A 16,371-nucleotide genomic window follows, 5' to 3' on the forward strand; every position below is an offset into this window, starting at 1 on the left:
AGTGATAGCTACATGACTTAATGCATTTATCAAAACTCATAGAACTATGTAGCAGAAAGAATGAATTTTACTGTATATAAATTAAAACAAGTTTTCAAAAATGTGGGACAGTTCTTATTTTTGAGAAATTGCAATCTAAAAAGGGCAAAAGATTTTCTAGTTAATTTTTACTTTGACAATCCCAAAGAATTTCTTGCTCAGCCTCATGCATATGCCTCAATATCACGCAGCGTGTCTCTTAACTTTACCAAGAATGATAGGAGTTAGAGCCAGAGGGACTCCTGAAAATGATTTTGTGCAATTCCATCATTTTCTATGTAAGGTGTAAACTTAAGTCTATAAAGAGGTTGATTGACTTCTTTATCAAGGCCTCAAACTTAGTTCCTTGAGTGAAGTTGAGTTATTTAGTGGTGGGTAAGAATGAGCCATGGAAGCAGTATACAAATTCAGACAGGCAGTAACAGTAGTAGTTAACATATCTGATCCCCTTCATTGTGCTGGGTTTCTAAATGCTTTTTTAAAATCCATTTTCTCATTTCATGCTTTGAACAATAACATGAAATAGATATTTCTGTTATTCCTAGTTAAAAATGAAGAAACTGAGAACTGGAGAGAGAGGTTGCCCAAAATTACAAGACTGGTAGGTGGAGCAGAGTCAGAATTTTTATCCTCAACTAGAATCTAACTCACACAAGAAAGAAAGTATGGCAGGACCTACAAGCAGTTCAATGTTTGGGAACCATGATATTTGTGGCAATAGATAAAAACGGTATGCAAAGGTCAGTAGGATTTTATGTACTGTTTGATTTTATTTTTTTTTTTACAGCCATAGAAAATGAGGAACCATGGCAAGTTTTCAGCAGATAATCAGATGGTCAGCTTTTGATTTTCGATCATTGTTATTTGTACTGAGGATAGATTTATAGGGAATAATTTTGAGACTAATTAGTAAAGACAGTGGGGATTTTTGCTAAGATCCTAACTAAAACTGGTCCCTAAACTGGGACCAGTTTAAGAGATGTTTGTGTAATAAAGTTGATAGCACTTGGTGATTAATTAGATGTGAGAAAAGAGATGAAAGGTCCCAATGATGACTACTACCAGTGGAACTGGAGAATATAGTTTGCTGTAATATAGAATTGTCTATCTCCCTTCAGTTCCATTGATCTTGCTTCTTATGGTTTGGGGCTCTGTTGTTAGGTACATATATGTTTCTAATTGTTGTATCTTCTTGGTGGAGTGATAGTTTTATTGTTATAAAGTATCCTTTGTCTCTAGTAGTAATTTTTATCTTATTGGTCTATTATTATATAGCCATTCTGGCTCTTTGTTAGCACAGTATATCTGTTTTCTGTCCTTTTATTTTTAGCCTATTCATATCTTTGAATTTAATGTGAGCCTTTCTTAGATAGCATATAGTTGTATCATTTTTTTAAATCCATTCTGTCAATTTCTGCCTTTTGATTGGAGAGTTTAATACATTGATATTTAATGCAGTTACTAATAAGGACTTCTGCCATTTTGGTATTGGTTTTCTATTTGTCTTCATGTCTTCTATCTTTTTATTCTTATATTTCTCCATTGTTGACATTTTGTGTAAAACAAATATTACTCATGTGTTATTTTAATTACCTTGTAATTTAACATATGTGTGTGTGTGTGTATGTATGCATATATATTTTTTAAGTTATTTTCTTAGTAGTTGCCTGCTTTAGGGATTATAGTTCACAATTACAACAATCTAGTTTGGATTAATACCAACTTTATTTCAGTAGCATGCAAAAACTTTTCTCCTGCATAGCTCTGCCTCCACTTCTGCTTTTTTTTTCCCCACTAATTACATCTTTGTACATTGTGTACCTGTTAACACAGATTTATAATTTTTGTTTTATGCAGTTGTGTTTTAACTAGATGGGGAAAAAATGAGTAAAAAAAATGCATTTATGCCATCTTTTATATTTATCTGTGTAGTTACTTTACCTGGTGTTCTTTATTTCTTCATATATATTCCACTTATCATTTAGTGTCTTTTCAGCCTGAAGGACTTCCTTTAGTATTTCTTATACGTGCAGATCAGGTAGTGACACATTCCTTCAGTTTTTATTAATCTGGGAACATCTTAATTTCTCCTTATTTTTGAAAGATAGCATTGCTCTATATAGAATTCTTGGTTGACAGGTTTTTTCCTTTCATCTCTTTGAATATATCATCCCATTGCTTTCATACCTCCATGATCTCTGATGAAAAAATCAGCTGTTTTTCTTAATGATGATCCCATGTTAGGTGATGACTCACTTTTCTTTCACTGCTTTCTAGATTCTCTTTGTTTTTTTACTTTAAACAGTTTGATTATTATGTGTCTCAGTGTGAATTTCTTTACGTTTAACTTACTTGAAGTTAATTGAGCTTCTTCAATGTGTATATTAATGTTTTTCATCAAATTTAGGGAGTTTTCAGCCATTATTTCTTCAAATATTCTTTCTTTTAAAAACCTGGGATCAATAAATCTCTCCCTCTTTGCTGAGAGGCCTTGCGTGCATATTGGGGCACCCATCAAGACTCAGCCAGACAGTTGACAGCGCTGCCTTAGCGTTTGCTTCCTGCTTTTGCAGAGCCTCAAAGGATAGGCATAGGTGAGAGTTTGGTTCTTCTCAGCCCTTTCCTGGGTCGACTCATAACTCTGTGGCCTTCTAGATTCCAAGGAGTATGTCAGAGCTTTTTAGAGCCCCTATGGATATCTTATTCCAGCTTTTTCTTTTAAGCTTTTTATTTATCTATTTATTGTTTGGCACAAGTATTATTCATTGCTTTGGGCATCCATGAAGTTAAAACACTTGCCTGTAATTGTTTTACACAAACACATGCCCTTTGCTAGTCCTAGAAGAAGACTTTTTGCATTGGGGTACTTCCAAGGAAGGTTAACTACAACAGTATTTTAAATGGGGTCCTCCAAAGAAACAATGATGGTTCTTTGGGAAAGAAGTTTTGAAAGGGCTCGAGCTCTGTTCCCTTTGGTGGCTGCCAGGCTTCTGGGGAGTAGAAAATGGAACTAGGCAAGTTAAAACACCACAAAACTTGCTGTTCTTATCAAGATTCAGCCATTTTTTTATTAAACACTCCCTGAGTTACTGTAAGTCTTGATTGATTTCTAGAGTCTAAAAGGGTTGATTTGATTGTTTTTTTCCCAGTTTTCTGATTCCTTTCACAGAGGAGTGAATTTTTAGAGGTCACCATCTTTACTGACATTACCTCCTTCATAGCTTTGGGGATTTTTCCCCTTTATTTCTGGGAATTATAGGGATTGGAAAGTTAGTGAGTTCTGTTTGTGACATGTTGAATGATGGTTTCTATGGAACATCTTGGAGATGTCAAATTCATAGTTTAGGAATCTGTTAAAACCATTAGAGTAAATAAGATTGCCCTTTTAAAAAGTATTTATAATGAAATGACCAAAGGGCTTCTATATCCGAGTAGATAATTGCTAAAGGAAGAAATGAAAAATTACTCATGATGCAAATTGATGTCTACCAATTTATGGTCTCAAATCTCAGCCAGTCTCTCAGAATAGCCTATCAATCTTATTCTTTTTTTCAACTTCCTCATTACCTTAGTAATTATCTAAATCTCCTTAAGTCTTCTTATTTCCTTTGTCATTCTCACTTAACTTCCCCTTACTCTGTCTTCTACTTTAAGAAAATTTAAGCCACAGAATTTCTCTCAAATTATCATTCCTCTCCCTTTGAATTTACTTTTATCCACAGGTAATGATAGAGGAGAACTGAGTGTACTTATGAAGATTCATTTAGATATTCTAGACTGAGTAGGTAAGAGATAGGTCCCTCCTAATAGGCATTGGAGGGATCCAGGGGCTACAAGTTTCTCAGTGTGAATAATTACATTTTTCAGAACAAATCAAAATATGATTTCTGTAAAGTGAGTTATATATAAGTCTGGTAAGAAATTGTATATATGGTACAAATGGACGTTTGGTTGAAGTTATTCATTGAGCAAATGGTGTGTTTTTTACTTAGCTATAACAAATGCCAGGCGTTTAAAAATGTCCCTGTAGCGGGTTGAATTGTGTCTCCCAGAAAGATATGTGTAATTCCTGACACCCGGTATCTATGAATGTGACCTTATTGGGAAATAGTTCTTTGCAGATGAGAGGAATTAATATGAAGTCATACTATGCCCAGTGCCTAGGATTTAGGACCTAGTGGACCCGAAATCCAGTGACTGGCATCCATGTAAGAAAGGGAGGAGTCACCAAAACACAGAGGGAAAGGGCATGTGAAGACAGAGGCAAAGACTGGAGAGCTGCACCTACAAACCGACAAATGCCAAGGATTGCCAGAAGTCACCAGCAACTAGGATGAGGCAAGGGAGGATTGTTCTCTAGAGCCTTTGATGGTAGTGTGGCACTACTGACATCTTGATTTGGAGCATCTAGCTCCATAACTGTGAGAGAGTAAAAAATATCTGTTGTTTTTAAGCCACCCAGTTTGTGGGGCTTTTTTTGTTTTGTTTTGTTTTTTACAGTAGCCCTTGGAAACTAATATAGTCCCTTAGTTCACTCTTGAAATTATTTTAATTGATAAATATGCGGGTATGTTATCAAATGATAAACTTAGAAATAACAATAATTCATAAAGTGTGTTTTATATGTTGTATTAGCTTAGGTTTGAAGGTAACATTTTGAAAATGAGTTTATAGACAAGAACTATGGCCACTAGATAATTGACTCTTGATGGGCACCTCAAATAAAGCTTATTAAAAAATCTGATTTATTACATTTATCCTTTCAAGTCTATGATTCCATTTAAAAATCTCAGCAAATTTTTTTCTGACAAATTACTGTTAATATCCTGTTAGGAAATAATCTATATAATTTCTAAATATGAATCTTCCACTTAAATCCTTTTAAAATACTACCATATTTTAATAATTCTGTAATACAGCATGGTATTTTATTAATAATGTAGGTGAAATAAGCAATTTTTTTCCTATACTCAGTTTATTAAACCAAAATCATTTTGGTTACATCCTTGAGATTTTCTTAGAGAAATAAAACTTGGAATTTCTTCTTGACATGCTTTAGATATTTGTAATGAAGATTTTTCACAGGTCTTGATCCATAAAATAGATCAGCTGTAATTTATCTTTTTTATTAGGCTTTACCTTTTTCAAGATTATATCCTATATAACTATTAGTTTTCTATTGCTCCCACAAATTTAACAGCTTAAAACAACATACATTTTTATATCACTGTTTAAGTCTGAAGCTTAAGTCCATGTGGTTACAAATGACTCTCTCAAGATAATGGAAGCCTCTTAAAGTCAGAGACTCTGACTTGTTCATTTTTGTATCACCGGTGCCTTGCACATTACATATGTTCCACAAATATTTGTTCAAAAATGACTGAGTTCATGAATATCACAGCTAACAAATGTTTATTAAACAGCCAGTGTGTACAAGTTGATCACCCACAGATTCAGTGTTTACTGAATGATCTCGTGCCTTCAAGCCATCACTCCCTGATTTCTTTCTGACTATTCTTGGTCATTGTTGCTATACAAGAACAGAGGTCTCTGCTACAGTTGATTTAGTACAGAAAGTCTGAACTAGACATCAGGGGCCTTGAATTCTTCTCTGATATTAATAAACTGTATGATTCCCAAGTAAATTAATTCATTTCTGAGCTTCAACTTACTCATCTGTAAAATGAAAATGTAAAATAAGATCCTTAAAATTTCTTCCAGCTTTTAAATTTGTAACTCAGAATTTTTCTTTTGAAATAAAATGGGAAACCTGAAAGATAAAAGAGTTCAAGATTGATCCTAAACATAATCCTAATTTAATTGTTTTTAGCCCTTGTCTCAGTGTTAGCATTCATAAAATGCAAGTCATTTTGTCTTAAAACTTAACTGCCTTTATTTTTAATGTCTTTAAGAGTTTTGTCTAAACCATTTATTTATCCTTTCATTTAATTTTTCAAGACTGAAAGAGAAGGAAAATTTCAATGAGACACTGCAAATGCAATTTTTTTAATAAAAGCAAACACATAAAAAAGGGGACAGTATCTGACATGAGCAAACTTGAACCTATAGATTTTCTATTGGTAAGTCAAAAGCAGGGCCAAGTAAAAGAAGTCAGCTGAATTGAGTTTTTTTATTATCCAAGTTCCACTATCAGACTGAGAAAACATTGCTTCTTTCCCTTAAGTAACAATTTTTAAGGGAAGGACTAAAGCTAATAGTTCATCCATTATGAACGTGATGATATACCAATTAACCAAATTTTTATGTGCCCCACCCATTAGTCAGTTCTAGTAGAACTATTTTATAACTTAGAGAATATTTAAGGATTACTCTATGTACCAGAACCTAACAATCTTATTCTGCAAGACCTAAAAAATCTATTATATTTGAAATGTAGTGCCCCGCTCTCATTTTTGCCTTGTAAAGAAACTCAAGACACTATAAAATTAACTGATTTTATTTGAAGTAGTCCTAAAGTATTTCCTGCCTCTAGGCATTATATCAAAACCTAGACAATAGTTTTTTAAGGAGGAGTGGATATGAGCCTTGAAGATTATATATTGTTATACTTGGAAGAGATTTTTGAGATTATCTGTTAGAAACCCTCTTTTTTTTCTAGATAAGGAAACTGAGGAGAAACCGGTTTTATTTTCACTTCTTAGAAGAATCCAGACTTTAACTCAGGTCTTTTATTCCCAATCACATGCTCTTTCTCCTATACTGCACTGTGTGTTTGGTGGCATTTTACAGTAAAAACGGAGTACTTTGCAACTACTCAAAAGTTAAAAGTATAGTATGAACAGAAGAGAAATTATTTTAAATTATAATTTCATTTAGATAAAGTGAATTACTATTCTTTTACTATTTTTCTGTTCAGGTGAAAAGAGATTTGAATGTCCGGAATGTTCTAAAAGATTTATGCGGAGTGATCATCTCTCCAAACATGTCAAAACGCACCAGAATAAGAAAGGTGGTGGGACAGCTCTTGCCATTGTTACCTCCGGAGAACTGGACTCATCTGTTACAGAGGTGCTTGGCTCCCCAAGAATTGTCACAGTTGCAGCCATTTCTCAAGATTCAAATCCAGCAACTCCCAATGTTTCAACCAACATGGAAGAATTCTGAAAAGTTATTTATAACAGAGACCTCTAGTGCTGCACTTAAGTTTACACACCTTTGAAAATCTGGAAATGGGCTGGTCAAGTGGATTACAGAGTAGGAAATCATGTTTTCATTCTTGGCTTCTTTAAGTATTCCAGGATTTTGGGTCAGCACATGAAGTGTTGAATTTTTAAAAATACAAAAAGGAAACTGATGTACTGGAAACAAATAGAAAAGTATTTCCTCCATATTATATACGTTGTAGTTATTTGGATATCTATCATGTAATCTTTAAACTGAATCTTCCCCTCTCTTAACATCATGTGTTAACATGTTTAAAAAGACAGACCTCAGTAGTTTGCAGGCTGGACCTTAATTGGACTTGTTTTCTTTAAAAGTACTTTATTATAAATTCAGTCAGTAATAATTTATGTGGATTTCTTTTTCTTTTTCCAATAGCACAGAAAACAGATAGTTAACTGATGATAGAGATAATACTTTATTTCCTTAGCTTGATTTTTGGAAAATCAACTGAAAATAGTTTTGGCCGTCTTTTCTAAATATTAGAGATTCTTCAACAGTTGAATTCGGTAAGTTCCAAAAAAGTAATCTGAGAGGCATCTCAGATCTTTATTACCACTACATTGTAGTAGTGCGTATGCAGACAATCAGTGAAGTCCAATTACTTTCTCCATTTGGAGATACAAGAGGAACTTAGAGCTAAACCTTAGGTTAAATTTTAGATTGAAACCTTAGGAAAATACTGGGGGGGAAAATGGTTAAAGCGAAACTCATAACAGCTTCAGAAAAATAAAATGAGGCAATTTAACAGGTAAGGTTTTGAAGTTAGGATTGCTTATATTCCTAATCCTAGGTTGAACCAGAAAGTTCATTTTAAATGTTTATATTGGAAATATTTGCATAGAGTTTAAATTGTTCTGTAGTTTCATATTCTGTAAATATGAGTTATGTTGACAATGTGCAGAATTCTTTATGCTTTGACTTGGTAGCCAAAGAAGGAATTATCACACTTTTTTTTAAGGCCAGCAGAAAATTATCTTTTAACTACAATTTCTGTTTTCCTCTTTACTAAAAAGTAGCCAATCCCATTTTATTTCCTGCACTGTGTTAAAGGCTGATTTAGAATTTATAACGCAGTAATGTCTTTATGTTATGCCAATAACTGAATTTTCCCTAAGAAGACAGCCTAACAAATATATGACAGATGTGATACTATGAAACAAAAATTATTTTTTAAAAATCAGAATAATTTCAGTCAATTAAGTGACTAAAGAAAAAAATGTATTTCATTATTTATGCAAGGGTCTTACTAGGAAAGATGGCCAAAAGTTCATATTAAAAAAATTTGCAGTATACCAATAGCTTAAATATTAGTAAGATATTTCATATTTTAAAAATATATTTACAAAGAATTATAATGGAATTCGAATTGACCATTTGAAAACTAAAGTTTTTAACTGCTCAGTTTATTAACACCATTAGTTTAGGAACTGTTTGAATATAGGTGTATGTTTTCTTGTGCATTCTCTATTATTTCAGGAAAAGTACTGCTCACGCGAATTCTCTTCCGAAATTGTGACGTTTCTTGTATTTTTGATGAAGGAGAAATACTGTAATGATCACTGTTTACACTATGTACACTTTAGGCCAGCCCTTTGTAGCGTTATATAAAACTGAAGGTCTTTCGTGCTTTCAGTTTGTATAAAAAAGCTTTGAGATTAAAGGAAAAAAAATTTTTACACTGTGGTTATAAATTTCAAGTTTCTTAAAGCTTTTGTAGACTTGTAACAAAGTCTTTAAATTTTAGTTGGATTTTGTAAATTGTTTTGTATATTTTATTTAATGTACTCTTAACAACTGATGTATCTGGCTTTAAAACATCAGAATCAGTTTGTTGTTTTGTTTGGTACAGAGGAGCATTTGGTAGTATTAATTTTAATTTTATTATATAGGAGCTGAAACATCAGATATATATTTTATCTATCATTATGCTACACAATCAGTGCTATAAATTTTTTTATGCAAAGAAACTTTCCTAATGTTTGAATCATGTTTCCTCAGAGTGACACTTTGTGTTGTTGTTAATACCAAGTATGAGCTCTCTGCACCATTATTCCATGAACCAGTTTTAATGCATACCTGTGTATGCTCCTCAGAAATGGAAGTCATTTTTTAATCAACGAGGCCTATTATGAATTTAACAAACTGAATCTGGATAGCTTTATAGCATATAAAATATATTAATTTGTGTTAGCAGGTGCATATTTCACCACTGAAATTAGAAATATTTTGACAGTCTGTTCTACATACTATTCTGAATCCACTCTTCTGTCTTATAAGAATCGTAAATTTCAGTGTCCTTTATTTGACTCAGTGGGATATAGCTATTATAAGTAATAGGGCACAGATGTGCAGTAGAGTCTTGTTTAATGACATTTCACTCTTCATTCCCTTTGCCACTGTTATAAAACTTTTCTTTATTGTAATTATCAGTGCAAAGCTATGTATTTATCATGGTAGAACTCCAGTGTTAGAATAGCTTTTTCTTACAGTATACTTTCTTTGGTTAGGTTTGTGTATGTGTTGCTGATTACATTAGAACTTGATGTTGTCATTATTTATCACACTCTCATGAGAGCAGTAATAAAAGTGTGTAATCTAGGAGAAAAAGTTAATTTGTCAAACTTAGATAAGCATGATGTTTAGGTCCTATTTTTCAATTTTATAACTGTTTTATTGCAACAGTATTTGTATTTAAGTCTTCATTTTAATGCCTTGTGGTGTTTTTTTATGCATGTCACTAAGTTGTCATCCCACATAAATTGATGTGCAGCATAGGGTATTAAATCTACATAATGATTTTAAAACAGAAATAGTTGATGGTAAAATGTAAATGTTTTGCAAAAATTCCTTATAAAAAGTTTTGTAGTAACATTTCACTTGTAAATTTTTTTTGTAAAAAAAGAAAAAGAAAATGAAAAAAAAAAGATGAGTCCAGAAAAAAACCTGTTTCCCATATCCTAGAATTTAGACATTTATTCTGCCAGCAAAGCCTCTGGGGCTGTAATTGACATTTTTACAGTGCTGATTTGTATAAAATTTGTTTTTTGTGGATTTGGAAATAAAATCATGTACAAGTTGTTGCCTGCAATAACAATTGCAAGTGACCTATTAAAAATTCCCTTGAGTTTAACATGTTTCTTCATTTAATTATGTACACTGTAAAGCGGCAATAAATTGTTTGAACTATCAACCTTCTTATAACGACGAACACTGGAAGGTAAATGTTCTCACTAGAAGACATATTGGCAACTCTTCATAATTCCTGGTGTTAAGATCTGATCACTATTTCTCTGAATGTACCACCAAAGAACACCAATTCAAATTTCATATTAATTTGTAGCCATTGCTGTACCACCAAAGAACACCAATTCAAATTTCATGTTAATTTGTAGCCATTGTTCTAGACATTTATGGAAATTAAAATTTGATTTAGGAACATGTTTTACTTAAATATTTTAAGCAATAAATGTTAGGAAGTTGTAGGAAGAGCTAAAAATGAAAACATAATTAAAATATTTAAGCTTACAGAAACACTAAAAAGCAATGTATGCCATGTGTATAGATGCCGCCACAGTCTATAAGCAAAAGCTATTGTCTTTTCCTCTTGGGAGAGCCCTGCAAATCTCATGCAGAACCTTAACTGACATAATGAATACATTACTCTAACAATTTTAGTCACCAGATTTCCAAACCCAGGCCAGGTTAGATCCAGCCAAGTGAGGGGCAGGGGATGTTAGGCAGCAGGAAAGTACGTTGATCCACTAACAGAAGATGCCAAACATTCTTTTCTAATCTGTAATAATCAGGGCCTGCGTAGTGTTTGGGTAGATCACCTTGTATAGTAAAACCCGAAGGTAAAGACAAGGCTAGTGTAATAATACGTGTTCATAACAATTCCTGAATCAAGAAACAGTTAAATTTATTCTGCTCTGCCAAATAAGACCAGTGAGGAATACATTTTTCAAAAGATTGGTATCAAACTAAGAATGTATATTTCTTTTTTTTTTTTTTTAGGAATGTATATTTCAATTATCTGAAAAATTCACATTTGGAAGCATCAGGATGATACTGTATGAAAGGGATAATGCAAGTAGTAAACTGTCTGTGTTTTATGTGGTAGTACCAGCTTGATTCTTGGACTTCTAGGAACTTCAACCTCAGAACCAGGAACCAGGAAGCAAGAACCAGGAACCAAAAGTGAATCAAAGAAAATACCAAAAAAGTAATGCTTTATCATAGATTTTTATTTGATTGGAGTATAGTTGCTTTACACTGTTGTTAGTCTCTGCTGTACAGCAAAGTGAATTTGCCATATATATATACATATATCCCCTCTTTTTTGGATCTCCTTCCCATTTAGGTCACCACAGAGCACCAAGTGTAGAATTCCCTGTGCTATACAGTAGGTTCTCATTAGTTATCTATCTTATACATAGTATCAATAGTGTATATGTGTCAATCCCAATCTGCCAATTCATCCCACCCCACCTTCCCCCTTGGTATCATATGTTTGTTCTCTACATTTGTGTTTCTGTTTCTGCTTTGCATTTAAATAAGATCATCTTTACCATTTTTCTAGATTCCACATATATGTGTTAATATATGATATTTGTTTTTCTCTTTACGACTTTACTGTGTGTCAGTCTCGAGGTCCATCCATATCTCTGCAAGTGACAGGATTTCGTTCTTTTTTATGGCTGAGTAATATTCCATTGTATATATGTACCACATCATCTTTGTCCATTCCTCTCTTGATGGACAAAGGTTTAGGTTGCTTCCATGACCTGGCTATTGTAAATAGGGCTGCAGTGAACATTGGGGTGCATATATCTTCTTGAATTATGGTTTTCTCTGGGTATATGCCCAGTAGCTGGATTGCTGGGTCATATGGTAGTTCTATTTTTAGTTCTTTGAGGAACCTCCATACTGTTCTCCATAGTGGCTATATGAATTTAGATTCCCACCAACAGTGTAAGAGGGTTCCCTTTTCTCCATACTCTCTCCAGCATTTATTGTTTGCAGATTTTTTGATGGTGGCCATTCTGACCAGTGTGAGGTGATACCTCATTGTGGCTTTGATTTGCATTTCCCTAATGATTAGTGATGTTGAGCATCTTTTCATGTGTTTGTTGGCCAACTGTATGTCTTCTTTGTAGAAATGTCTGTTTAGGTCTTCTGCCCATTTTTTGATTGGGTCATTTGTTTTTTTGATACTGAGCTGCATGAGCTGTTTATATATTTTGGAAATTAATCCTTTGTCAGTTGCTTCATTTGCAAGTATTTTCTCCCATTCTGAGGGTTGTCTTTCCATCTTATTTATGGTTTCCTTTGCTGTGCAAAAGCTTTTAAGTTTAATTTGGTCCCATTTGTTTATTTTTGTTTTTATTTTCATTACTTTAGGAGGTGGGTCAAAAGAGATCCTGCTGCAATTTATGTCAAAGAGTATCATAGATTGTTGACATAAAACCATTGGTGTAGTAAGTTAGGAAAGTTGAAGCCGTGCTCAGCATGACACTGTAAATATGGTAGAGTTTACAGTGCTGTTCATGATAAATTGAAGATATCAAGGGAAAAAAGGTAGCATAACTTTTTATTTTTATTTAAAATTTCAGATGCTTTAAGAGTGCGGAGACTTCAGGTATGTGGAAGAAATATGAAATACTTTCTCTTCAATACATCTGAATTACTTGTTACTCTATTTACTGCCCAAGCAATAATGTCTGATCCACACACACCCAACTTGTAGTTGTGTAGCAGTATTTTTAAGGCATGTAGTCCATTCTTCTGAGTTGCTAATTAATGTACATCTTAGGCTGTGTTCTTCAGAGCAGGTGGCAATGAAATTATTTTTGGATACCTGAGAATGATCTCAAGTGCAAATAGTTAGAAAGAAAGAGAGGAAGGCAGAAAGGAAGATCGTAAAAACCTTCGTTTTTGTCTAAGGTAATAGTTTAGCAAATGCTAGGATAATTTCTCCTGGAGGAAAATGTTCCAATTAATAGGGTTTTTAGATTTCAGAATTTTAATAATCAAGTTTTCACGTGTAAGAAGTAAGAAATCAATATGCTATTTATAGTACTTTAGCCCAGAAGAGCAATTTATGTATACATGTACATACATATAACAGCTCTTTACAGTAAGGATTTGATTTAGCAAATGAGTTAGCAAATTACATATATTGTATGAGACTGTACTGACGTAAAATCTATTCTCTTTAAATAGAAAAGATATTTTCATGATAACTCATGCATCACTATGCTGCCCACAGTTAAGTACAGATACTCAAGCCTTAAGTACATTGTATATCCTCTTGTGAAGCCAACCAGGAAAACTGGGTGACAGTCAAGCAGAATTTTCACATCAACTTACAATATTTGAAATGTTCCATAAAAACAAAATATTTTACCACAATGAAATTTTTTTCAAGGAAACAGTGGCTGTATTTCCACTTTGCATAATTGTGGCACTGTTTAAAATTTTTTTTCGGTGGAAACAATAATCCACAGGGTTTTTTGTTTCCTATATGTATTTTAATAAAACTAAGTACATATATATACATAAAATGTACACCATGTGTAATATTTTAGATATATATCAATATAACATTTGGGTTAGAAAGTTCAAACTTCAACATAAAACTATTTTGTTTTTAAAACTGCTGAAAGAGTGCAAGAAATATAGATAGGCCTAAATATACACATATGCCCTAAAATTCTGTATAAAAGATTTGTACCAATAGTTTCCATAAAACTACATTTTTGTCTAGCCCTCCTGCTTCTGGGTGTTAATTTGATTTAGGGCTTAATGACAGCGATGACTCATAGGCTTGTATTTTGAATCCACTCATTGGACAAATAACGAGGGTCTGTTTTGTACCAAGCACTAATCGAGGTGTCAGACCAAAAGTAAGACAAAGAGCCCTATCCCCTGCCCTCACAGAGTTCACGCAGATTTGAAAGTGGTAAGGGCAAGGGGAACAAGGTGGCTGAAAGTGAGGAGAGCTGGGGTTGCAGTTGTAATTAGGGGAGTCAGGAAGCCTCCCGGAAGTGATATCTGAGCAAAACTGGAAGTGAGGAAGCAAACCTTGCCAATCAGTGTCTCAGCAAAACGGATGAGCCCTAAGCCTGACTGGACCAGGGCTGAAGCACCACAGTCTAGGGGGTCCAAAAAAACGAGGCTCGCAGGAGAGAGGTAAGAGGTGGCAGTGCATCGCTGCCATGGGGGGAAAGGCCAGCCTACAATGCAGAGGGTCGAGCACCCTGGTAAAAGCAAAGCTGTGTGGCACAGAGATCACCAACTGGGAGGCCAAGAAGTGTGGGCTTGATTCCTGGTTCTGTCACTTACTATACAACCTTGGGCAAGTTATCTGACTACCATTTCTGCATCCTTTTTTCCTCAATTGCAAATGGGAATAATACCTCATAGGTCTGTTAAGAGGATCAAATGAGGTAACTCTCAAGCCTCTGACACAATAGTGTTCAATAGAAGTCATTGTTAATTATAAGTTAATTAACCCAAAAGGGGGCAGGGAGGATGGAATAGTTCCCAGTTGGACCAATCTTGAAATGCTTTGGGCACCAATATGTTGAAAAGTTTAATGCTCAATATGCCATTTTTAAAAAAGAAATTTCAGTGAGAATTCCTTGATTCAACTACATTTTTTCTCAGACTACCTATGAGCTAGTTTCTATCTCAGAATTATATGATGGTCATCTTTTCCCAATGCTAAACAAAATTAAAGTTTTGAATCTTAGTTATTTTCTGATTTTAAAATGTTAATTTCAACTACTTGCCTACCTAAGTGATAGCAGACAACCAAACAAGTGAACAAGAAGCAAACCAACGAGTGAAAACCAGAAACAGCTGCTCATGTGTTGTTCAAAAACTTTTTTTCTGTGAACATGTGTGTGGATAATTTTCTATATCTAAAATCATCCCTTATGTTTAGATATACACGTAAATAAACAAAATGAACCTGAGCTTAGAGGGCAAAAGTAATCCTATGTTTTCAGTTTCCTATGAAATTTCAGCCATGAAAAGAAAGTGCATTTTGGTGTCCAAACATCTTCTTATCCTAGACAACTTCCTCTCAGACTTGGTTCAGAAAACAATAGGATGTCCTACATATATGAGCTCTAAGCTACCTTCACTTAGCTTTTCAGATTCTTTGTGGAATAAGATACGAACAAATAAATTCTCCAAACTGGCTTCGTGCCCTGCCAGGCTCAGAGGCACTTCCAGGGCCGCATCCATTTCACTACCTTAACTGGCCTTCAGGTTCTATTCTTAAATAAATCTGACTTGCCCCTTTCATTCCCAAGCTAACCTGTAGAGGTGCTTTTTCCAATCAGCCAGTACATGTAGCACCTATTGTGTGCCACCAGGTTCAGGCACAAGGTATGCTGTTCCTCTTTTCTGGACTAACCCTGCCTCCTTGCATGTCTCCCTTGTCTAGATTTCTAGAGCACCTCAAGATCCCCTTCCCCCACTCCTAGGGCGGGCTGGCCAGCACTTGCAGAGATGAGAGTGCAGTAAGCCTGCATCCACAGGGAGGAGCAAGGCTCAGATCATGTTGGGCCAGGTTACGACGAACAAGTCTCGAGCCAGCGTCAGAGAACCAAGAAGTCAGACTCAGGGAGCTAAGATCAGACAAAAGCAAATTACAGGGAAGAGGAGGAAATTAAACTTGAGCAGTTGTCTCACACACTCACTTGTCTTTGAATCATGCGTTTTTAGATGGTTGGCTTGGCTCAAATTGTGTTATTTATTATCTTGCTATGAAATGTGGTTTAATAAATATTTTATTGATAGTAGTATTATTTTTGAGATGTGAAAGCCATAATAAAGTTACATTTTCTGCTAGTAAAATCGTTCCTAGCTTGTATAATTTTATGTTGGAATTAAATACATCAGTAATTCTTGGTGCTATGTAAAGGGCATCATGGCTTTGAAGTGTTTGGTCACCCTAACAAGTTTGGAAAACCACTGTTGAGGAAAATAGTATAACGGCAAAGAGTAAGCTAACTGAAAAAAGGTTCCAATTTAATTCAGCAATATTGTAAATGGTTACAGATTTAACTTTATTTTATGTCTTTGAAGCTTTTATATTAGCTTATTCTTTGTCAAATTTATATATGTATATGTGAA

General features: G+C 34.1%; 1 protein-coding gene across 5 annotated transcripts in view; it reads left to right on the forward strand.

Moving 5' to 3' along the window:
* The window catches only part of SP4 (Sp4 transcription factor), a 71,316-nt gene extending 60,930 nt beyond the window's left edge, over positions 1 to 10,386 (forward strand). For 4 of the 5 annotated variants that reach the window (XM_057733669.1, XM_057733670.1, XM_057733672.1 and 1 more), the window contains one exon: positions 6,917 to 10,386. In XM_057733669.1, the coding sequence (XP_057589652.1) occupies positions 6,917 to 7,219 (303 nt within the window). In that variant the 3' untranslated portion in view covers positions 7,220 to 10,386. Of the gene's footprint in view, positions 1 to 584; positions 652 to 6,916 lie in introns of those variants that run through there. The other variant, XM_057733671.1, reaches the window with a different exon arrangement.
* Positions 10,387 to 16,371: the final 5,985 nt, after the last annotated feature.

The sequence above is a fragment of the Hippopotamus amphibius genome, chromosome 4 (genome assembly GCF_030028045.1).
Source record: "Hippopotamus amphibius kiboko isolate mHipAmp2 chromosome 4, mHipAmp2.hap2, whole genome shotgun sequence".
In the NCBI taxonomy this organism is placed as follows: Eukaryota; Metazoa; Chordata; class Mammalia; order Artiodactyla; family Hippopotamidae; genus Hippopotamus; species Hippopotamus amphibius.